Raw genomic sequence first — 25657 nt, forward strand, 5'->3', positions numbered from 1 at the left:
TCCAACCCTGGCCATTCTGTGATTCTGTGAAGTTATTTAAAATCTGGATTAAGTTTGAAATAGTCCTGATGCTGTTCTCTATTCATGAAAAAGCATCTACTGCTGGCAATGGAAGACAGCAGAAGATGACTGTGAACATAAACAGGAAGCTCACTTGGCTGCAGAGCAGATTAACTTCTGTACAGGCCACACCACTCTCACTATGGGCAGAGTGTTTCCTTTCCAGGGCAGTTCTACAAGAATGCTACTAACAAAAGGAGCAGAAGTATTTCAGCAATTCATTCTAGGGGAAGAACAGTACATAACCTCCAGATTCCAAAAGGACTGGATCCACAGCAATTGCTCCTGTGGTTCCAACAGCTGATATTCAAGACGGACTGTATTTTAAAGAATAAGCTTCCACATTGTAACCAAACTTCCTCGATTACACACTGGGCAAATGGGAGATCACTAACATGAGCATCACTAGTTCAGCAAAAGGTACTTGAACATTTCAGGTTACCCACTGGGTCTTATCATTCCTGAAAAACTTGCAGCTTTTGCGATTCCAGTAACCCCACTTTGGCTAATGCAAAGCAGTCAGTACAGTCACATCTGCTCAGATTACAGCAACTCTCTAAAAGCATCACACCCTCCTTACAGAAATCTAGTATCCAGTGTTTTGTACTGCTAGATAAAAGGACAATTATTTCCTCAACTAAACACTCCATAAATAAAATCAAAGGTAGCAGAAAACTTCTTTTCTTTTTTAAAAAAGTAAATCAAGTGTCAAATTTCATACTGAATTCTCAATAAAAAGCTTGAAGAGGCAACTTTTCATTCTCATGGAATAAAGTTATCCTTCAAGACCGGAGGCCTACATACACTTGCCACACTATCTGCATATTCCTTGTCTCCTTCCCTCATGTTAGCACAGCAATAGGTGATTTCAATTCCCTCTACACTTCTCAGAGGGAAATGGCAAGATTTAGTAGTGCATTAGATAAATCCATTCTGAGCTGATCATCTGAAATTAGCCCACTCTACGCAAATGAGTACATCTGCTATGAAACAAGAATCCTCACTCAATACAAAACTTACTGCTTCTAATGAAAGTTCTTAGTTTCTCTCTATTAGAGAAAGTAAGGTGAGCAAAATAAGTCACGTGCTTTCTTGGAAATTCATTTCTAGTGGGTAGATGTAATTGTCATTGTACACAGTAGACAATCACTGCTTGAAATCACATTTATACCATAGCTAAACTCCTTCCAAAGTATTCAAGATGTAAGTCATAACTTCTTAGTACATAGGACGGTGATACTGTAGCAGTTAAGTCCTTGCAGTACTGACCCCAGAACACAACCCACACCATTAATTAGCTTTTAATGCTCCTACTGCCTCATTTAACAGTTTCTGCTAAAATTTTGCATGACACCTTTCAGAGGCACCCCATACCTCCATTCTATGCTCTAGGGAACAAGCATCCTTCAGAGACATAATAGAGCTATTTAACAATGATTAAAACATCTTTCCACGTAGAACAGTGATATGTAGTTTTCAGACCACTTCACAGTTCCCACTCCCTCAAGGAAATGTGGTGACAAAAAACTGCAACCAAATCAACCTGATTCCCTGATGTGGTAAGACAAAAGATAAATTTACTAAAACTAGGAGCAGGGAGGGAAAGGTGCACAGAAAAACAAAGCACCAAGGGTCTGTATTACTTCCTGGTCACAGCTTTGAGTTACATGCTTCCTGCTTTATCAAAATCTTTATGAAATGACAGACGACCAGGAAATCAACAGTTCCTACATACCTCATTGACTATCTTCTCCAGCACATGAAATGCCATTACTATGCTTGGAATGAAGGAGCTGAAAAAACACCAGACCTCATCTACAACCACCCAGAGAACAGCTAGGAATTTTACTTCATTTTGACCCTATCAAGCTTAGTCATATTGTAGTCTGATTACGGTAGAGGTTGCTTCATCTGGCTTTAGCCAAGCATCTGTCCACACATGATAGGAAGTGCTCTGGCATAATTGCAGCCTTACAGGCACATGTGAGATAACAATTTAACCAAAGAAACTAGAAAATGTAGTACCAATTCCTAAGTTCTATTGCCACAAAGCCTCCACAGCACATTATTGCTTACACAACCCAATTTCTTCATAAGTACTTGCAGAGAACCTCAGTCACAAGGTCTGTTTAAAAGCAAGAAGGAACAACTGTTGAGACAGCTTGGGATATGGTGGCTTAAGTTGCACAAAAGAACAGAACATTCAGTACATAGAACACCATGAAGCCAAAAGCTCAAATGCTTTACACTGTGCAAAATCACCTCTTTTTTTTCTTTTAAAATTTTTTAAATCCATACCCTGTGCAAGCTCTCACAACATAAGTCAGGCATGTAATCCAGCCATAGCCACAGGCCTCTGCTGAGCTGGGCTTGGTGTTTCAAATTCCCATAGCAACTCGAGCAAAGCAGCCCTTTGCACCCTGCTTTTTCTATGAGAAGGAAGAAAGTGTCTCACCTCTTTCCTGCCCCAGTTATTCCAGCTGTACACTGGTCTGGAAAATCAGTCAGTTTGGAGATATTTTAAATACAACCCAGCTATTCACTAGTAATTATCATAATGAAAGACCAAATCTCAGTTTGGCAATTTGCTACTGAATTACAGGGATAACAGCACATGAGAAATACTGTCAGCAGGTTGAAGCAAAAGTTTTTTTCAGAAAGTAAGTGGATTAAATCAGTCCTCTAACAGAACAAAGCAACTTTTCCAAAAAGCTGCAAGCCATAAAAACTTGCACTCAAAAACTTCTTCACGCTTTACAATTTAAGTTACAATGCAAAAAAAAAAAAAAAAAAAGGAACTACTAAAGAGTTCATGATGGAAAAAAAATCCTTTAGTATACATTTTAGAAATATTTTTAAATTATCTTTTTCCCCCTTCTTCATTTACTCACAGCTACCTCATTTTGGTTCTCAGCAAAAATAAAATTAAGTTGAGCAGTGCACATTTGTTGAGCACAGCCATGAAATAAAGGGTTTTATAAAGTTTAGGCCTACAAGATAATGTTACCACAAGCAGAAAAATATAAAGAGGAAGTAGGATCTGAAGTCAACATCTCTGTGCAATGTTTAAACTCGACACATTTAAAACAATGTTATCTTTAAGACACACCATTTAATCACACACTGAAACAGAACATCAATTTTCATACACGTAATTGAAACAGGTAACCTGCATGCTTTTCTCATTTATGTTCCATTATCTCCTGCAATCTAACACACAGAAGGCATTCCAGACCATACCCAAAGAACATCAGGCTTTTGCTTTTCTCCTCCTCAGTCATTTCAAAACACTATCACTTCCACAATTTCTCAACCAGCTGCACTGTTTCCTCATTGGGCTACTTTTGTTTGGGTGAATCTGTATTGCCAGAAGTATTATAAAGAGTGTCAACTGCTATAAAAAAATGAATCTAAGGTATAGATGATAATCTCCCAGTTTGAACACATAAGTGTTTTTGTTTGTTTGAACAAGAAACTGAGCAATAAGCAGAATCACCCAGCCAAGTCTAGAGATTACCGTCTAAGACTGTATTTGGGCTCCAGCTCCCACAATCTCATACCTTTACATGCTCATGTACTGCTGGTAAGAGAAAAGGGAACTGGCAAGCAGACTGACCCCTACATCACATTATTTAAAAGACTGACATTGAGAGACAAACATATCTTTATATGGTTTATGGGTAATGACTTCATTTTAAGACTTGTCTTCTGTGTTTAGTCTACTTGCATGCATCACCATGCAGATTTTGGCAATATCTTGAACCAGAATCTCTGCCCAGACCTAATCCATTCAAGACTCCCTCAGTTTCTATGCCTAAGATGTTTCAAAGTGTGCAGAAATGATGTTCCTATTGCACAAGCATAGATTGATGTAAAAAAAAAAAAAAGTATTTGAATGGAGAAAAAACCCAACACACCAGCTATCAGTAACAAAAGCAGGAGACTGCAAAATTCAGACCAAATAAGAAGATGCCAGCTCTCTCTAGTAACTCAGCTGTGGCACATTGAATGCCCAATGGTCAAGAGGGGTTTAAAAAGGATTTCAGAAAAGCCATTACTATAATGATCACAACTGGTGGTCTTTGAACTGAAATTAAGAAGTATTTTGTAAGAGAGTAACACTTCCGATGTTGCTTGAGAATTATTTCTCATACCACTCAATCAGTACACCGAACCGCTTAATTCTCACTTTCTCACCTTTTCATCTCCCTGTGTAGAATTACAACCCCAGCTGCAGCTCATTAGAGAATTTCAGCAACATCTGAAACTTCTTGCAACTTTACATGTGCCTTATGTTAATTCCTTCATCATCAGTGCACAGCTACCAATAATGCTTTTGTATCAGTTTACAGAGCAGTAAAATACAGTCCTAAACAGATAAGTGAGGTATTCAAAACCTACTTCTTGCAGGTTGTTTGACAAATTGCTAGAAAGTGCTTAACACCTGGCATAGTTCAGATAAGGAGCAAGACATTACATAACAGACTAAAGCCTTTTGCCTTTATTCTGTTCTTACCCACTCTCTATATACTTAGAGACATTAGGCCAGTCTATCACAGATTACACAGAAACAACAGACACTCCCAGGTTTATTTTATTTTAAAAATGTACAGTCAATACTCCATCTTACACAGTGAAGATACCTCTCACTCAAGTAACATAACTCATGGGATTGAAAGAATAAGCTTTTCTACAGAAAAGCATTCACAAATTTTCCCCACCTGAAATATGTAAAGTATGATGAATGTAAATGACACAGGCTCAAAGGCAGCTGGGAGAATGAATGACTGAAACAGTTTCACTACAGACCACAAATGGCTTGGACAAGTAACATGCAAACCAAGTTATGTTATTGAAAAGGTTCATCAATTCTTTAAATGGACTTTTCAGATATGCCCTCAGTCTCAGAAAGGAAGACTACCTTTTAAAGCTTGTAAGATGGATGACAAAGAAAGATGCAAGTAGAAGCTGCACATAAGATGAGTGACAGCAAGCCCTGCTTCCATTATGAGTCTGTTCACTTGCTAACCAGGAGGCAAAGACTTAATCTGCTGGCTGCTATAGAAAGTAAGAGTAAACTCAATTAAGAAATTGAAAATATGACATTGCATAACAGAGTAGAGGAAGGCAAGAGTACCACTACTCCCACTTTCAAGAAACAGTTCAAGCAATCACATCTTTTGCAGTCAGCAGGACTGCAGATCTGTAGTCTCACAGTCATGAAAATTCACTCACTAGAGCAAAGAACTTATACCCTGATATCATCAACATATGTCAGCGAATAAGGTGATGAAATGCTATATAAAATTTGTCTTTCTCCATTAGTCTGTTAAAGTTGGTCCGAGAGGAGCTATTTCTCTTACAATTTGGCTATTTCTTATTTGCTCTTAACTTATCAGTGCCTATAAATACCTGAAGGAATGACAGAACCAGGCTCTTCTTAGTTGTGCCCAGTGCCAGGACAACAGGCAGAGGGAATAAACTGGAGCACTGAAGGATCTATCTGAACACCAGGAAATGCTTCTTTATTATGCAGGTGGAAAGCTGGCACAAGGACCCAAGGAGTCTGTGGGGTGTCCTTCTGGAAAAGCTTCAAAAGCTGCCTGGGCACGGGGGCTTGGACACCCTGCCCTGGAGGGCACTGCTGGAGGCAGGAGTTGGACCAGAGGCCCAAGCTACTCTCAGCCATTCTGTGAATCTGATCCTGTGAAAACAAGACCAAAAAAAAACAAAAAAAAACCATCAGAAAACCTCAACTTAATTGCTCTTAGCTGCACTGCACTGTAGAATCCAGTTAATGGTCAAGTAACAAATGGACAAAAAAGCTGCAAAATATCCTGAATACAGAGTGTGTGAGATGAGGCTTATATATCCAAATACATGATTCTAAGTGACTTGATTCCCCTCACTTTTTTCTTTTCCTGGAAGAATAGGGCTTTGCTGTTCAGGTATTGCCAGTTAAGAAAAAAATCATTTGATGTAGATGAGTGGTTTGCAGCATGCAATCTGTTGGAGCAACAACAGGCAACAATATAGTTATCGTCTGATGAGTTCAGCATCCCAACTTGCCACTCTCCAGAGCCCTGGATTTAAATCCTGTACTTGAGACATAAGAAAAAAACACCCTTAGACAACATCACGCTGCTTGCACGCACAAGACTACCATCCCAAACTGTTGCATTAACTTGAGTCTGCTGCCTACTTAAAGGAAAACAGAATTTGAAAGCAAGTCTAGACATCTTTCCCTCAAAAAAATTAGAGTTGCATAGGCTGTAACATACTTTATGTGTAACGCATGGTAGTTCACATAAGTTGCAGATAATCACGAGTTAATTACAATAGTATTTTATTAATTTTACCATGTAATACTGTGCACCCCTTTTTCCTCTACAGGTACTACATCTGCCTACCGCTTCCTTTTATAATAAGGATAAGCTGAATGTAAGTATTTTTGCAGCAAAAATGTCAGCTTCCTATGCGTTCTTTACCATTAACATATTTGAAATGATCATTTTATGGCTACTATGGCCTGTCAAAGAGATGCTGGCTTGAGTTCTCCATTTAGCTTTCAGGAAAAGTGGTGAAGAAAACAAAGGCAGGTGTTGACAAAAGATTACCAGGTGCTTATCAGAAGTAAGTCTTCCAAGGATTTCTAGAGAAGAACTGTCAAGTTGCTCTCTCATGCTATGTTGCACCTATGCAGATTTGCAGATTGCTGTATTTCTGTCACACAGATGTACTGGAATGAACATGTAGATTACAAACACAGATTTCATACTAACTGCTCTCCTGGTGACTGCATAAAGAATAGCTAATGACATAATATTATTACATATTCCTGATTAAAAATAAATAAATAAATACATTCAGACTGGTAGAAGGTTTACAAAAAAATAACTGTGGAAAACTCAGAGTAGATGATCAATATACACCTTCTCTATTTTTGTTTTACAATTTCTATAAACCACAGGACAGAAATTGGACACTAGCCACCTGAAAATCCTATTTGTAACTACCATCTTTGTAAGCAGAACAATAATATTTCTTCTGGACAGTACAGTTACAGAAAAACAAAGCTTTACCTGATGCATTTTTCATCAGCTTATATATATTCAGAGTGCATCGACAGGTACTTTCTTCAATATCTCTAAGCACTGAGCTGGAGGAGGCCCAACAATGCAGCTAAAAGCTGCAGCAAAGCTGAAACTGAACACACAAATGTGAAGAATAGAAATGATGCCAGAGGTCTGGTGTTATTTCTTGGTTCAGTCAGAAAAACAGAAAAGAAAATAGAGAAGACATCTTCCTTTGAACAACAGTTGCCTCAGAAAAGAGCAACAGCAAAAAATTTACACCATTATAATGTATTTAGAGGTCTCTTCTACTGAAAGTTATACCTGAATGTACTGTCTCTGGATTTAACACATCTGAAGTCGCAAAGCATTTTTGTGTCCAATACGAGGCCTTAGCGTTGCATTTCAGCAGATTTCACATCACTACTTCGGCACTAGAGAAACATGCTCATAATTCAGCAAATCCTTATTAAAACCATTTAATGAGCAAAGTGGCAGTAATTAACTCATTTGCCCAAGGCCACAAAACTCATAGAACTCAGTTTATTACTTTTAAATCTCATGCCTCCCAGACCGCTCTGCACTTCTCTTCACTTAATTAAGAACTGAGAAAAACAAGACTTGCCTTTAAGTTCTCATCAAGGTGCAACAACAACAGATCCGTTCAGATTTGTTCTTCGTGCTTTCTGTGCACTCCATGCAATCACATCAGTTATACTGATAACAGACAATGAAGCTTCAGGCAAGTATATTTGAAAAAGATAATTAATGCAGACATACATTCCCTAGGACTTCCAAAGGAGTCCTTCTGTTCTCCTAATTGAGGATTTCAAAATAAAGAAAAGCATGTCATAGTCACGTATTCATAACATCTTTGTTAACAAAGAATAAAGACTACTCTTTTGCCCAATTTATTAGTGGAAACTATAAGGAGTTTTCTAACCCCATTAAAAATAACTCTGTATTCTTCAAAGCTTTTCTAATCTAGAGAAAATGGAATCTGCATCAATGTTTGGTCACATGACATCAACTCATTTTTCCACTCCGTGCCCCAGTTTTAGATCAGCCATAGAAGGTACAAGTGATAACATACACTGCCACCTTGTGTTATAGTTTAAAACTGAGAAAACCTGCAAGGATTCCCAACACATTCAGCTTTAGGTGTTCTAATAGCATTTTTCATAGCCGCTGTGCCGTATTAAAAGCATCTAAACTGTTATGTAACTAAGACTGAATTCAGGCTGCAACAGATGCAAGTCCCAGTGGTCCCAAGAAACAGCAAAGCTCACTCTTCTCCAGCAATTGTTGCAGATATTTTGAACAGTACACAGTATTTGCAGAGACAGCAAAAGCTCAATGGCATTGATATTAGCTTTTAGGTTTGAGATGCTCTTCCTTCAGCACAGGTAAAAAAAATATTAAGTTGTTCCATTATAAGTTACGATACTCCATTAAAAAAGATGAAGCTAAGCTATTACTTTCCTCCTCAACTTGAACCTGAAGAGTAACAAAAAAGTTTTCCCCTTTAAGCCCCAGGTCAGTAATTTGATACTGGATATTGTATCATCCTCTCCTCCAAATAAGGAAGGCTGAAATCTCATTTACCTACAATGACTGAATGTAAACTGAGCAAGTATATTCTGAACGAGCAGCACAATCTAGAATGGGAGCTCCAGGACTGGCAGAAAAGGGATATGAAATTGTAGGTATCTCAGTGGTTTGTAGCCAACCCAGCCCTCCTGCTACATACTGGCCTTAAAGGGGAAACGGAAGGAACAATTCATTCAACGTTCAAGGCTCAAGCCAAGTGTAGTTGTACTGTGTCTTGCAAAGCAGTCTCAAGCCCAGCAGCTATATCACAAAACATGTTAGCAAGTAGAAGAAAAAAAAAAGGCATGGGAATGGTTCTGGAGAAGGAAACTAGTGGGCTTTGAAACTGCACTGTCCTTTCAAATGTATATTGAATGGAAGTTTTATTTTCTGTAAAGAAAATAAATTTTATGTAAGGAAAATAAAATGGAAGACTGGCCTTATAAATTGGGTAAATATGGTCACCCAACTGAAACGTAGCTCTATTCTAAGTAGTAGGGTATCAGAAGAATGTTTCTAAGTACATTATCTTTACACAGAACAAGACTAAAATACTATGCAACCTGTAAAACACCACTAAATTGCTAAATACTTACACAATAGTTAACACTGAGCCTACCTACTTCATTTCTACACTAATATTACATTGGAAATATTTGTATTACCTTGTTTCTCAAAGTATCTATTAAAATAGAAGCATTATAGTAATTCACAGAATTCACAAAACTCCAGCATTCAGCAGGAATCTTTGCTGCACTAGCAGACAGCTTTTCCCATCATGTGAAGTGGAAAACAAGAGTTCCTAGAGAAACATACTAAAATTAAGTAACACTCACTGACCAATTCTGACAGAAGGTTAGAATTAGTTTAGAATACCACTCTATCCAAGTACATTTGTTTCTCCCCTTACCCCACCCCATAGAAAAAAGCAAGACACAGGTCTTCTGCCATACTAATGTATTCCATCTTTCAAAAAGAAAGACATGATTTTAATATTACTTAACAATATGTTAAAAAAGTAGCCAGTTAGGCTTCAGTGTTAATACAATTATACACTCTATAACAGATTCGATAGTGTGAGTACTGTTCTTTTTTTTAAATTTTCTCATTCTGCAAGTATTCTTACACAAGCTGGCTACAAGTCAGGAAAAAAAAATAATCAAAACACAAATAGCGTAACTTGTACACTCTTAAACAGTAGATTGTGAAAGAACTGAGGAAACACTTGTCCTGTAAGAGCCTCTTTTTCATGAAGTCATGTCAGGAGAATTTTGGAGCAGATGAAAGCACAACTGACTAGGTCCATTCCTTTGTCAGGAGTCAGAATGACAAAACATAGCTAGATGCAGAAGTGACAGGAGCCACTGCAGATGATGCAAACTAGTATTTTGGCCTCCACCCAAGCCTAAGCAATTTAAAGTCTTTGAGGCCAAGGCATTCAGAAGGAGATGGAAAAGAGCTATTGTTTCATCTCCAACGGCATACAGCTACAATCAAGTAAGTCTCACTCACAGACTACAAGCACACAAGCTAACAAATTCAGGTAGAAAGTGGCAATTTTTCAGTCCGCAAGAATTATCAGGCCAAAGGGTTCAGTGCAGATCCACACAGCACTGGGGACAAGGCAAGGCAGCACTGGCTCAAGACCAGATAAGCTCTCAGCACAGCAGGACAGGTAAGTGGAGTTGTCGTTCATTGATTCCTGCAGGATTCCCTCCCCATATTGTGTCATTTCAATGTGCAGCAAAGGTGGTTTTTTTCAAGCTAAAATTGGACCAGTTGATGGAAAGTCTCTGCCTTGTCTGTCTGGCAGAATCCAAGCAGAACCTGAAAAAAAAAAAAAGTGATAAAGTAAAACCAATATATTGAAAAAAAAAAAAAAAAAGAACCCACCACTGATGGCACCCCCTTTTCTGAAGGGATGGCACCCCCTTTTCTGAAGGGCAGTTCCCATTCAGAAGGGCAAAACTTCATAAAAAATTTTATTTTAAAAAAATGACTTGCCCATTACCCATGTAATCAGAAACCAGTTATTTTAAACACCACTATATTGGCAAGAGCAACTGGGAGAAGAAACAAGGAATACTGCATATTTATCAGCACAGAAGCTTGCTTTGCTGGCTGTTAACCAAAACCAGAACTGACATTACTGTATTTATCAAGACCCCTGTAACAATAAGAATGAATAGCAGGTAATTGATAAAGCACAAGTGTCAAGGACACACAACACTGCTCTTTCCTCATACCAGTCTGACTACAGCAAAGTGGCATTTGAAATGAACATTTGAGGAAAGATGTTTGTAATACAGCAATCAAATAGTCCACACACTAGAAAAAGAATCTTTAGCAAAAAAAAATCCACTTAGTTGTATTTACTGGGCACAATGCACACTTAGGGAAGAACTTTTGGAAAAGGTTGGCATGCACTAAGAAACAGGTATTTCAGAGACTGTTAATTCATGCTCAGGTCCTTTATTGAGATCTGGTGTGTCCTGTTTGGGCTAAAAGTTCCATGACAGCATCAAGGTAACTCCTATGTGAAGGAGTTCCCTCTATGGAAGGCTACAAATAAGGGGAGCAGACAGAAGGATAGAAATAGGAAGGGTACAGTGGACAGTCAAGTAGATTTCTTTTGTTCTTTTCATGTCAAAGTTGGAAGCAGTTTGCAAAATTAATTCTGAAGTCAGGGTGGAATAATCTGTCGCTCTGCTCCAAAGCAAGAAGGAAGGATAATAAATTAACAAAATCAGTAAAAAGATGAATTCCTGTGGAGCTTACTGCCATGGAGAACAAGCAATACTGCTAGCTTGCTGTTGATTATATTGGAAATTATTAAATGATATATATTAAAGGTGTATCCATGGTGTTTGCCTAGAAAAGCATTTACAGGGGCATTTCAGGCATCTCTTCTAAACATGAAAATTGGTATGCATGAAAATTGTACAGTTACACAAACTTCCTAACAGATGAAAGTTAAATAGATTGTATTGAGTTGATCAACACTCGTAACTGTACTGTTTTATAGCCGTTCATCTGGAATCATGTATGGCAACCTTGTATAAATTTCAGCCACACTTTTATACATAAAGAACACATTTCTTCACTAGCACTATTTAATATATATATCACATTCCAATGATAAAACCCACCTTGAAAGATCTGTTAGCTGGTACAAGTCAGTCATTCAAGAGTATTTCTGGATATTTTGACTTTAAAACACTAGCACTGATTTAAATAACATGAATTCTATATAGAAATACTCAGCACAGAGAAGCAGCTGTCCTTTGCAAGATTCAGATGTGTATTACACTTCCCAAGCACACAGACTACCAAAAGTATCTAAGTTCAGAAAAGCATTCAATATCTATATGGAAAGCCTGATTTTAAAAATAAAAAAGCCCTACTCTTTAAAATCAATGGCTTTAGTTGTCTTGTGAAACAACCATCGATTCTAAAGTATTCAACTATAGAAAGCTGATTTATCCATAACCCTTTTTTTTTTTAAATCATGATGAAAGACTTACTAAGAAATATTCATGGACAACTAGCACAGCCAGCTATAACTGAAGAACATACATTTGAGTAGTTTACAGTGCTATGGAAGAACAGCTGTATTATGTATGTATGAGCTGTCTGCCCTTATTTGAAGAACTTAAACATAAATAACAAACTCCAAAAGAAACCAAAATGAAAAAACAGTCTCAAGTACCAGTTCATTTTATTGTTATTGTCACTGCACTAGCATAAACATCTCCTCTTTATCATTAGTAGAAACTAATATTTGCAGTTGGGCTATCTCTATTTTATGTGCAGTATAAAATTCCAAAGTAATAGCTCCCATAAACATGTAAAAAACCTCATGAAATAAAACTCGTGAAATATAGAAAAATAGCATCTCAAATGTAAAAGTTGCTTGTTCAGTAAGTAACACCTTACATAGTATTTATCATCTTTACACTAGAAACAAACAAACAAAAAAAAAGCAAGTATTTTGTCTGTATTTTATTTGTGTGGATAATAAAAGAAATATTCAAATTTTGCTTACAGAAAAAAAAAAAGATAGCTGGGAATGTTCTGAAAATCTTATGAGAATATGGGGGACACAAAGACAATCCTAGGATTTGGTCACTAAGCATACTGGAAGAACCAGAACAGCTTTTCATGCAGGAATTACAGAACTTTACCTTTTAAAATACTCCACTTCTCGCTCTGTTTCATCCATTTCCACACTGTCTAGATCAATGTCTTTGGGTAGAAAAACATCATCTACAAAGGGAAAAGCATTACACTACATTAGATTCCACAGGGGAAAGGGAGAGAAGAAAGGAAGAAGCTGGATTAAATATGTTTTTGGGTTTTTTTTTTGAGAACTGTCTGAGCTTTTTGGACCAGTGATTATTCATATTTAGGCTGAATTAATACAAATCTGTAATTGAAAATGAGTTCTTAAAAACCTCATACTATTATCGCTGTTCAATCTTTCAAGGAGTTACATTGGAAACAAGGAAGAGACAAAGTAACAGAGAATTTACTGATCATATGGATTGCAAAAGATGCCAAAAGCCTGGAATACACATGAGAAACATCAAATTATATGAAGAGGCATGATGAATCAGGTAGGAAACGAATCGTGCTTGACTGCCTGAACTTTGATGGCCTTGTTACTATAAGGGCAGCTTTAGAAAGACTGAAGAAATTGTATTTCTATAGAAAAAACTTAAAGAATTCTGGTTTTGTAGAACTGCAGTATCCCCTCTGGGACATTACAGGTTGCTTGTACAAGTCATGCTATTTGCAATTAGGATTCTTTTTCAAATGTTCTTCTGATATTTTAACATGGTCAAAATTGAGCATCAGCTATTGTAGCTACTGGTATACTATACTGTCCCAGCACTTCTTTTTCCTGTACTTTCTATCATAAATACTTCAGAAAATGTAATTTGTAGCAGAAACCAATTTGAGAATTCTTTCCTCTAAATCTCCCTTTGCATCCTACACCATTCTCCTTTCTGAGGCAGACTCAGAACACGTTCCAAAGACAGCAAGACTCAAAGCACACAACTGAAAACACCTAGCACACATCGCTACTTTCCAGAATCCTTGGAACTATGAGAGCAGATAACTCTTCCCTAAAGACTTTCCTGACAGCTCAAAAATTACGTATCTTTGCCTCACAACTTATTTCTAAAGAACCTGAAAGCCCTGTGCTCCCTATATCCCAACCTCTTCAAAAAGAGGAGTCAGAATGCTCTGTCAGACTATTTCTTCAAGAAACTGAGATCATACCAGAAGCAATGTTTGATGGAAACAAAGTCTTTGTCGTCTCTACTACACCTGTACATTTTTCCACAGCTGATCTTTTGTGCCTTTGCTAGTTTAGACCATCAATCCAGTATCTTGAAGAAATTACAGCCAAAGAAATTGTATATTACACCATCTTTCTTTTAGTTCTAAAGACAACAATTCCAAGTGGCTACCCAGCCCAGATCTGGAGAGTTGCACAATTACCTCTTTCTAAAATCACTCGTGTTCCTCCATTTTCTACATTTGAATAATAGATTTCAGGAATTGTTAAATATACTTGTATTAATAGCAGAAAAAGCATGTGTCTGTGTGTATCTACATACACAGAGGAAAAGAGAAGGTGCAAGAAGTGACCTAAATTCCTCCTTGGAGTTTTGTCTTAAACGACTGGAGTACACTGTTCTCTGTAAATTAAAAAAAAAAAACAAAAACAAAGCAAACAAAACCTCATGACAATATAGTATTCAGAAGAACTAAAGTATAGAAGAAAAAAGTTCAATGCTGTACTCAGGCACAGACTGCCATGGAGGATTGAGGTGTTACACGCTTACCAGGCAGCACAGCAGCATGAACTGCAGTATTAAGTCATTTTAGCAAATACTTCATTTGTGCACTGCTGCTGCTCAGCTGCGTACTCTGAGCAGACATTTCTGTACCACAAAGCTGCCCCAACCACCAGCCCCAGGAGGGACCAAGTGAACACAGGAACAGATCCAGCAGATAGACTAGCATGCTGCCAAGGCAAATCAGCTAGCAGTGCATGTGTTCATCAGCTTTGGTATCAGCCTTAAAGGCTTTCAGGAAAATAAAACAAAAGAATGCAATGGGATGAAAATTATGTCAGTGCAACTCGAATTCACTCAAACTTCTATGCTTTTACTGTTCTTATTGGGTGCATAAAATCTATTTCCTAGCATAAACTGATATTCACATGGAGAAAACACTCAATATATTTAATTAAAAAACATTCCACTAAATTTTCACACAGGTAAATGAAAAAAACAGTAAATTAGTTTACTATGCCTGTTAATGCAAATAGTATATGAAAATAATTATTACTGCTGATAAATGAATCATTATTCTTTGACAGCAGAATCCAATAATTCTCCTTGTGCACAGATTAAGATCAATTTTAGACAAAATTCAACTCTATTTGAGGAACACCCTTGCTTTTACACAAGTTCAGAACGGAACTCAGCAAGCTGCTTCAATATATGGAATATTTCTTAACAAATACAGGCTTTACCGATGAGACTGCCTTTCTGAACAGACAAAACCCTACAAAACAGAGGTATATGCTACCTTACTCAGGCTTTAAAGACTTCTACATATCTTCACTAGAAGTATATACACATATCCTAAAAGGAAAATGCTATCTTCAGATTGTGCATTACCAGCAAGCACCCTGAAAACAAACTGAAGTTACAGTGACACGAGTTTTTCCTGACATCAATTTCTCTGGATCTTTGTTGTTGGATTTGTTTTACATTATCAGATTGGCTAAAGAAAAATTTTAAGCTTCTCGATTTAAGTAGTAACAGTAAAAAAGAAAACCAACAGGCAACTTAATTTTTCTTACCAATGGAATTGTTGACTTTGTCCCCTTTTTTCTTCTTGTTTTTCTTGTTCTTGCCTTTCGGTTGAGGAGAATCTGCAAGTATTAGCTTATTATTCTGCTGCTGCTCATTTGGTGAAGGGGATTCACTTGTGATGGGTGCTTTCTCTTCCTTTATGTGGTTCAATTGTTTTTTGTTGTTGTTGTTTAATTTCTTCTCTTCTTTTTTAGGTTCTGCAAGCACTGGGAGCTCTGCTGCTTTTGCTTTGGATTCTATTTGGTTTCTGGTTTTAGTCTGAATCTCAGCTGCTTTGGAGGATTCAACAGGCTTTTTCACTTGCTCAGCACACGGTTTGTTTATTTGCTTTAGTTTCTGTTTGTTGTTTCCTTCTTTATGCTGATGCATAATATCAAGCAGAAAAGAGAGGGGCTCATGCTGCTTTACGCTCCCCTCTTTCTGATAAAGCAGTTTTGAGTCTCTAGTGTTCACAGCATTGGATGGTTCACAGCCTGTCTCCGAAAGCGGCCTCTGTTCTGTGTGATTCACGTGTCTTGACAGTGAACCAGAGGAGGTTTCTATCTTTTCTGATTGCTCAAGTGTACCATTCTGAATGTCTTCGGGTGCATTCGGGACAGATTCCTTTGCTGCCTGGCAGTTTTGAGTAAGCACGTCCACCTTCTGACAGTCCTTATTTGTTCGCTCTTTCTTCTTTTTCTTTACAGCCCTCAACTGCTGAAGTTCTTGAAGCCGCTGTAGTTCTTGTTTCAGCCTCTCTTCTTCTTCCTCCTCTTGCCTCCTCTGCTCTTCAAGCAACTGGTGATGCTCCCTTTCCCTGGCTTCTGCTTCAAGTCGAGCCTTTTCTTCAAGCTACAAAATAACAATTAGATTACTGGAAGTGACACAGATTTTGAAAACGAGTTTTAGCTATCATTATCAGCTTTCTGTGCAAACATTTTAAGTCTCAGAATGTTAGCATAACCAATTTATTTGATCCACAAGGATGCAGCAGGAAATAAATAACTCAGTAAAAAAAAAGCTGCCTTTTAAAGTACATTGAAATCCTTTTGGAATTTCTATGTTTCTGTAACACACCTGACTGTTGTCAGTACCAACTGTTCTTTGCTACTGCTAAGCTTCACTTCATACCAAAGATATCTATAATCACAAGTACTTGTTGAAAATGAAATTTCCCACTTGATTCTCTCATCTATTTGTGTATTACTGAGGCATGAACCTTGCATCATATGTTGCATCACTTATCTGTTCTCTTGGCCAGCAGCTACTCTGTTTCAGTGTTTATTAACATTAGAAGTAATTGTTAAAAGCAACTCAAAACAAAAACACCAAGCACATCTAAGATGCGTTAAAAGCTGTCAAGAACAGTAAGGATGGTGACACTTTGTTACCTGTAAGCTCACAACCACATATAACAAAGATACAAAGGACTTTTACCAACTGTTACTGCAAGTTCCTGAAACCGTGCAACATTTATCTTGCATGATAAGCAACGAAAGCTATACACTGAGAACAATTGTATTCATACAGCTTCTCACACATTTCAAAGCATCTACAGAGGATTCCTTTCCCATAGTTATAGAAGTCGTGCCAAAAGCCCCATCACCCTCTTAAGGGAATACCAGGTCTTCCAAGCCTATGGAAGCATTATAGCATGCAGACTTAGTGCCAAAAAACTAATCCACAAACACAAAATATTTACTGTGAAGTCACATAACATGAATATCAAAATAGATAAACTTTCAGCAACCAACCTCAGTTGGTTTAAACAGTTTAAACTTCACACTTAAAATTGATAACTGAATTGCAATAAGAAAAGCAATTTTTCTCCTTGTTCAACTTAGAAAAATCATTTTCCTCTGTTAACTCAGCAAATGTTGTTTTTGGAAAATAATTTCCTTATTAAATTTAAAAGGTAGTTTTTTTAATTTTTTTATTTTTGCTTCACATGTTTTCATCAATTTTCATTTGAAAGTGACCTATTTTCTTTTTTATTGCCCGCTCCTTAGCAGCTTTGTACTTCACTCTGACTTATGGTGGTCCTTCATGTCATCATGAACCCCTTTCAAAGTGCCCAATGCAATCATGCTACAAATATCAAAACTTGACTTTTCCACTTTCATGAAAGCACTGATCTCATGTTTTTTGGCTTCCTACAGTCATCCATCATAACCATCACTCCAAGAAAGAAACACTAATTTTCTAATTTCCTGCACTTCTAAAATGCCCATTCAGTGCAACAATCAGATTTTTACTTCTGAAACTTAGTAACTGTGTGGAAAATTCCCACATAAAGATGACTTGAGACTAAGAAGATGATGGCAACATTGTGAGAACTCTTCCTAGTCTAAGTAACTTCTAAGACAGCATCAGAAAAGCTAAGCAAGCCTCACTTAAGTAAACAGACAGAACCATCACAAGTGACAAAAAAAACCCAACAAACATTAGGCCACTATTATCAAGTCAGCACATAGTTGTATACTTACAGGGTGGTCACAAAACATGCTTACAGATTCAAATGTATGAGGATTTCGGATAAACACACTATTTTATATTACCTTCCTTTGCTTATGTCTTGCTCGCTTGGCTGCCCGAGAACTGCTAACTGGTTTGGTTTCAGAGCTGTTTATGAACTGTAGCAAGTCTTCCACCTTTCGATGGTCAACAACACTTTCCCTTTCAGAGATCTGATCCGGTTTCTTGGGCTGTTCCTCCTTCCTTTTGGTCAGACGTAAACGAAGTTTTTCTCGCATCTCAGCATAATTTCTACTGGTTGGTGCAGCTGGTGGCTGAAGGACACAAGAGAAATATTTCGTGACTAAATCTAAATTTCACTGACCTAACACTTAGAAGATTTTGAAACTGTAGGGGCCTTAAAAAAAACTAGGAGTTCAAACCAGAACACTCAATTCCATGTTGTTTGTAAGCGTACCTGACTGCGTATTTAACAGGCAACAGACCTATCAGGCTTGTTGCTAGCTTGTGAACTCCATTTTACAACTGGAAGAATGACTGATTTTACAGAGGAGTACACAAATGAGAAGACAAAGGCCTTTAACAGCGCAAAAAGAGACTTTGGTATTTTCCTGTGATTGGTGTATCACATCTGAAGATTTAAAAGAGCAGACATCTGCTACTGCTTTCAATTTCTATTAAGTGTCTTTCAGAGTTTGGGCTACATGGGCCTCTGGGTTCATCACCTTGCACCAAACTATGCCTGCCCATCTATTTGGGGCCACACTAGTTCAACTCACTACACCAGCAAAACCAAACCTACTACTACAAAATCCTGTAGCATTCTGCCACTTCAGCACATCCAACACCTTACCATGCAACTGGGCAGCTGTCAAAAACAGATGAAACCTGGGGATGGTGGGAACGTGCAATGGGATCCCCCTCCTCGCCCCTTTCAGCCACAGGGCAGGGCCTTTTAATTCATTTCAAACTTTAAGATGAAATAGATGCTAACCAAATACATGCCCAATAAGCTGAACTTTTACTTCAAACACAAAAAAATGCCGGAGACTCAAATTCCATTTGTGACCTGATTATTAAAAGCACACTACACACATACAAGTAACATAAGGCCAGCAATGAAATATAATTTTAAGTTAAGAAAAATTTTAATGTGGCACCTTTTAAAAAGCTTTGAGCATTTCACTTGTGAAAATGAATTGACTATGAGAACTGAGAGCTACGTAAGAGTATAAAGTAAACTTTAAGATGCTCCATCCAAATCTCTAAGTACTAAAATAAAGAACATAAGAGAAAGGATTTTGTATAATCTTTGACATTTAATTTCATTAAAATACCTTTTAAATGTAAGTCAGCACTTATCAAAATGCTCCAGTAAGGCAGATTGTTTATAATAATAAAAAGACAGAATGTATTGTTTGGGTTTTCCTTTGATAAAAATGTTATTCAAACCTACACTGCCTGAGTTCCTTACGGATAGTTGTTAGCTTTTTTTTTAATATCATGTTAAAATGAATACTTCAAGAACTGAGATTTCTATAGATAGAATTACTACAAATGTTTTTTTTTAATAAATCTTCTATTAAGTGCATTTTTATTTGAACTTACCACATTATAAATAATCACACTACTCTAGATAAGTGCACATACTTGTGAAGATATCTACATGGCAGAATGCCCATTTGCAGTTTCACAGTCAAACAGGGGATCTATTATCCAAGTCAACTGCTTGCTAAATCTTTTAGCCATTTTTATTACTTCTTATTTGCTTTCAACTGGATGGTCTTGTTTTGATTTTTCATTTCAAAGAGGAAAATTATTTTCTGCCCACACACTGAACTTCCTTTTGCTACTCATCTCTTCAGTGAGTTTCAACCCCCACTTAGCTACAGTCTAATAAGATCCATGCAACTGATGATACATTAAAAAAAAAAAAAAAAGCAAAAATAAAATTGTAAATCCAGCAACTTACTCCGCCATGGCCGAAGAACTCACAGTAACAACAGTCACAGTATTTTCCTTCCTTCTGGTTTGTGGATGTTGAGGTACTTGAGCTATGCTCTGAACAACTGTCTTCATCTTGGCTCTCCTCTCCATCATACTGCTGATGATCATAAGTGTTACTGTTCTCGCAGCGATGGCCCTCACAATCAGGATCACTGTGTGAAATTAAGTAAAAGCTGGTAAAAAAACAATTCTGGATAATAATAGAAATAATGTTTGAAAGAAACAAAAAAGCATACAGCTATATGTACATCTACCAGGAACAATGACTCTCAAACTGGGATGTCAATCACCAGTGATGTATCAAATTCTAAGGCCTTCATACAGTAGCTTCCAAATGGAGATGCTCAAAACTAAGCAGAAAGAAAAAAATCATGCATGGTAAAGTGATTAATGAAAAACTCATTAGGTGACTCACTAGATCAGTAGCCCATAAAGTCAGTTGTGAAACTGTTCTTCCTCGTCTCAAACCAGGAAAAATAATTTCAGAGGCAGAAATTTTTAGTTTTAATATGGAATGGTTTTGAACTGTCACCTGCCTTATCACTTGTGCACTGCACAGCTCTCTTCATACCACAACTTATTCCTAAAATCCCCTGGTTCTAGACAGATTTTTCTTTTTCTCAACTTAAAAAATTCAGGATTGGCTAAAAACAACATGCTGCCACAAGATCCTGTTTGTAGCTTAATTTTTTGAAGGGGGGGGGGGGGGGGGGGGAAGGCAGGTCTCTTCAATAAGCAGTTACACTGCTATGTAACTGCTTATTGAAGAGAGCTGCTTTTTTATCCCCTCCAAAGGGCTGCATAACTACCTGCCCAACATATCACAGTTCCAGAAGGACTGAGTGACACATTATCTTGCTGTAACTGTAAAATATTTAAAGGAAGATCTAGTGTTATTATTTCTTTGTTCATATGTTCACAATGTGAGAACACCATAACCATTCGTATACCAAAACATATGTGCATCTTCTTTCTGAAGCAAAAAACTCACTCTTCCAGCTCCCCCAGAAAAGGAGATTTATCAAAAATTAGTGATCAAAACAGTGAAAAAAAGCTGTTCAAAAGTATTCTAATTAGGGGAAAAGTATGAGAAAACATAACACATAACAGGTAACTGCTAGTTAGCTCAAACCTCCTGGCTAATCAGTCTGAGCAATGCACCTACTATTTTCTCTTGTCTGTTGAGAGCTAGCATTACAGTGCCCAGCTGAACACTGAAACAGCACATGCTATGGAACAACAGATACAACTCTGTAGAAATCAATGCTTTACTGATTCTATCACCCAAGCACCAGACTCACCTGCAGACACTTGGTGGGGCACTTACAGAGCTGTCTGTGGTGGAAGTAGGAGGTACAACCGTAGTAGGACAAAGACCTGAATGGGGATCCACAAATCCAGGGGCTGTTGCAGCAGTTTTGGGAAAAGAAGGAGCAGCAAGGTTTGGAAGATGGGGTGTAGAAGCTGGAGACAGTGCAGCAGGAGACAGCGAAGGAAGCGATGCTAAACTGGTAGGACTATTTCGTGGTGCAACTGGTGCAGAATGTCTATGGTCCTCTTTATTAATATTGTGGAACACTTCACCTAAATTTGGAGGGGAAAAAAACTGATTACAACTGGAAGAAATTAAGTCTCCAATTAATTACCCAAACAGTCACTCAAAGTGGTAGACTTCCTCAGCCTCTCTAAAAACTATGTAGTACTTCCTGATCTGCCTACTAGGAGTCCCAAACCCTAATATTAAGATGCCTTAAAAATTTCTTCAAGCTAGGAATACAGAGACTAAAACTCAGGAGTATTAAGAACATGAATTAAGGATAATACAAACTACAGCAAACATACATAGAACTTTGATATGTACTGGAAACAGTTATTAAGAAGTGTGTGAATTACAAATCCCTACCTATTGATGAAGGTCTCTTGGATGATACTTTGAACTGGTTGCTGCTTGACTGCACTGTAGTAGCTGTGCAGGAGACAGAAGAAGTAGCAGAAGAGGTTGCCATGACAACTTTGTTAGCTTCCATAAAGGCATCCTGGAAATTGTACAGACATTTCTTCTTTGCAGCATTTTTCTTTTCTTTGCCATCAGTAACTGCTGATCCTTCATTGCTAGATGTGGTAGGAAGTGCTTCAGGTCTTATTTCTGAGAGTGCTGGCGTTAATATATCATTCCCTTCAATTGAAGTGCACAAAATAATTAAGTATCACGGAATTAGAGAATAATCTTTATGGTACTCAGAATTAAACATGTAATAATTTAGATGTGATGCTACAAGACCAACAAGGAGACCCTGTTCATGTTGGTTGAATCATTTCAGCCAAATGATCCCCCCACAACCACCTCTTGCCCTGAATACAGATGTAATAAAATGTGCTACTAAGTCTCAAAGCACAAGTCAATAACCTTAAAGTTACAGTTTTAAGAATCCTGCTACATGTGTAAACAAGTAGCAAAGATGCTACAGACCTATATACATTTATACTTGAAGAATTAAAATTGGATACTTTATTACATGCTAAGCATGTAAACTTCAATATCTGAAGTCCACATTAGCCATGCAACAATTGCAACACATGAAGTAGCAGCACATTCTTCTATCAACGTGATACGATAAATCTTTAATTATTGGTGATTCCAGCTAACTATGGTAATACCTTTGTGATCAGACCTCCCACGGAAGCTTGCCACTAACCACCCCTTAGAAAAAGTACTCCTAACCATGTTTGCACAAAGACAAGCTATACTACTGGTGAGGTTTTTTGGAAGTTTTTCCATTTCTTTTCTTTTTAACATTACTTCAGCAGCTTGATACAAGCAAACAGAAAAACCACTCTGAAAAACATTTGAACATAAAACCAGGCTTCCTTTTTCACACAAATTACATTTTACAAGAGTTTTTCTACTACTTCTTTGCTATGATGTGAATGGAAAGGTATGTACACGCTTGTTTCTCTATTAACCTCTTCTACTTAACTTCAACCATTAATATCTCCAAAAGCTTCCTGGCTTAAATCAACTTCTTCCTAGGTGTATGTCTCTATTGGAATGACAAGGTTCATCTCTGTGTAAGGTAAGGAGGAGAATGCAGTACCACATTACCAGTGCTCTTGCAGTCCCGTAGAAAATAAGCAGATCTTTGTGGCAGATTAAAAGCAACTTAAGTTCCCCCTGACTTCCAATTTCTTTGCCGTCCTAAACATTCTAAGATGAAAATGCTTCTACAATGAGCAGAGGTGAAAAATGTTGTTATTCTTCTGCCTTTGGAGTCCTATTTCTAAGATGTAAGAATTTATTTTCCAATTTTCAATACCACTCAAGTAGAAATGGCAGCAAATCCCTGCCAGAATCCCATCTCATTAAGAACATGATGATGAAACCTATCATTCCTGGAAATAAGTGCCACATTCCACGGCACGACATAAGGATTTTAACTAGTCAGTGTCAAGTAATAACAAAACCTCACCAGGAATTGTATCAGGCAAAAACGTAGCAGGATTCCAGTTCTTGTCATTCATCATCTCTGATCCCCAGAGACTTATAAATTTAGAGCTATTCCAATCTGGAGTGCTCCCAAAACAGCTTGGATAAATATGATCTTGGAGAGATGCATTGAATACTTGATGCTTGTTTGAATGATTCTGAACTGGAGCTGGCGGTAATGCCTACAAAAATAGAGAGTATTTTCCTCATTGATATTCTGTTTGCTTACACAGTCACTCCAACAGCAACATTCAAATCATAAATTGTTTCAATTGTGAAAGGCATTATAAAAAGCTAAGGGTAATAAATGTTATTTCCCAGAATGATAAAAAGATCACTCTGTTGATTTTTAAAAGCAGATAATGTATTACACAGATTTTATGTACAAGTGTGTATTTTATAATCATAAACTTTTCCTTCAGATTTTTATAACAGATGAATACAAAACAAAGCATCCTCCAAAAATGTTTGGGTTAATATATATTGGTGGATCCTCATTTTTCATCTAAAAAAGTATTTACGTCAATGTACAACTTAATAGGAATTATTATTACCTTCCAAAGCCCAAGATGCTAAAAGCAATCCTCCGTGACATGACAATCATTACTACACAAAACACCTGTGATAAAGGGATTACTAACACTTCAGGATTGGAAACAAGCACAGTAGAAAAACAAAACACTATATCTGAAAGCATCATTTTCAACTTGGTTCTATTTGTCTGCTCTTCTCATCTAGAAGTATTAAAACTGGCTTAAAACTTCAAAGGCAATGAATGCAACCTTCTGTTCTTAAAAGCATCCAAAAACAAAACAAAGAAACCCACAGAAATACTTTTTCCTGTTTTATAAAGGCAAGTTGTTGCTCAGGGTTCACAGACCTTGAGCAATGCAAGCATTACATTCAATTACCACCACATTTAAAAAAGCCAAAGGGAAGTGATTTTATCCTGTTTCTACACTACATTTAATGCAATGAAAAGCTATACAGATGTAGACAAGTAGCAGCTGAGTTCAGTAACATTTCAGACACTAACATCTACACACAGTGAAGAAAACTCATCATATACCCAGTTGCTCATGTTTTTTTTAATCCAGACATTTTCATTATCTGACAGATCTGGAAGATCGAAGCAGCTCAAGCATCTTCCATACACGGGTACAAAAGAAACATCATAGGGACAGAACAGCCTATCCATGATATAATGAACCAGATCCTGATCTGGCAGAGTTTATTTACTACCAGCTCTGCCAAATTCATCTGACTGTTCAAATACAAAAGCTGCCTAAAGCTTCAGCTTCCACATATGTCTTTCTAGCTCCCACACAACAAAAACACACGGAGCCAAGCTGGCTCAGGTGCTCTGTGCCAGAAATAGTAGATCTGGCCAGTATAACAAAGCCACTCAGTGCTAGCAGCTTGCCTCCACATGGGGCTGCTGGTGTAGCCTCAAAAATATGCTGCAGATGTTCCACCATGCAAAGATCTTTTGAGAAGAATCACAGCAGAGATAAGGGTATCACGTGGATGGCAGCTTGAGTAGACTGCTACAAAGGGATGGGGAAGAGTGCAGGAAGGATGGCAGAAGGATGGTACAACAATTTGGGATTTCAGAAGAAAGGCTGTAGACTTAAGAAATGTCAATGCAACACAACAGAGAAGGAAGAGATAACAGTAAGATAGGACAAACAAAGTTGATGTTAATAGCGATGCTAACAATTACTTAATGGTCACCACAGTGAGCTAATCTTTTCTCCTTGCAACCACAAGTTCTCTGGATCAAAAAAAGGAAGGTGAGAGAAATGCATCATAGTAACCACATCTTTGCCCCTTTAAGCAGGGCTCATAGTTCAACTGAATGAAATATGTGAAATGGCACCACATCAATGTCAATTCCTAATTTTCGATTCATGCTTCCAAAAGGAGCCACCAGGTCTTAATCCTTGCTGTCCCCCTCTTTTTCATTAATTACATGCTTTGAGTCAAAAGAATTTTGCAGAACCTGCAAAAAACCAAGTTCTCTTAAAGCACAAAAATCATTTAAAAGACTCCTATGCCTAACTGTCTAAAAATAAAAAAGAAAAAAGTACTAG

The 25657-nt window shown here is 37.4% G+C and overlaps 1 protein-coding gene across 5 annotated transcripts in view; it reads right to left on the reverse strand.

Moving 5' to 3' along the window:
• Positions 1-25657, reverse strand: part of FAM193A (family with sequence similarity 193 member A) — a 104451-nt gene that overhangs the window by 20351 nt on the left and 58443 nt on the right. For 4 of the 5 annotated variants that reach the window (XM_090139739.1, XM_090139738.1, XM_090139737.1 and 1 more), the window contains 9 exons: positions 23548-23746; positions 21984-22256; positions 21382-21664; positions 20046-20232; positions 18157-18387; positions 15607-16450; positions 12908-12989; positions 7143-10550; positions 5473-5764 (listed from right to left, as the gene is read on the reverse strand). In XM_090139739.1, the coding sequence (XP_089995865.1) occupies positions 10457-10550; positions 12908-12989; positions 15607-16450; positions 18157-18387; positions 20046-20232; positions 21382-21664; positions 21984-22256; positions 23548-23746 (2193 nt within the window). In that variant the 3' untranslated portion in view covers positions 5473-5764; positions 7143-10456. Of the gene's footprint in view, positions 1-5471; positions 5765-7142; positions 10551-12907; positions 12990-15606; positions 16451-18156; positions 18388-20045; positions 20233-21381; positions 21665-21983; positions 22257-23547; positions 23747-25657 lie in introns of those variants that run through there. The other variant, XM_090139736.1, reaches the window with a different exon arrangement.

The sequence above is a fragment of the Phasianus colchicus genome, chromosome 4 (genome assembly GCF_987193195.1).
Source record: "Phasianus colchicus chromosome 4, bPhaCol1.hap1.1, whole genome shotgun sequence".
NCBI lineage: Eukaryota > Metazoa > Chordata > Aves > Galliformes > Phasianidae > Phasianus > Phasianus colchicus.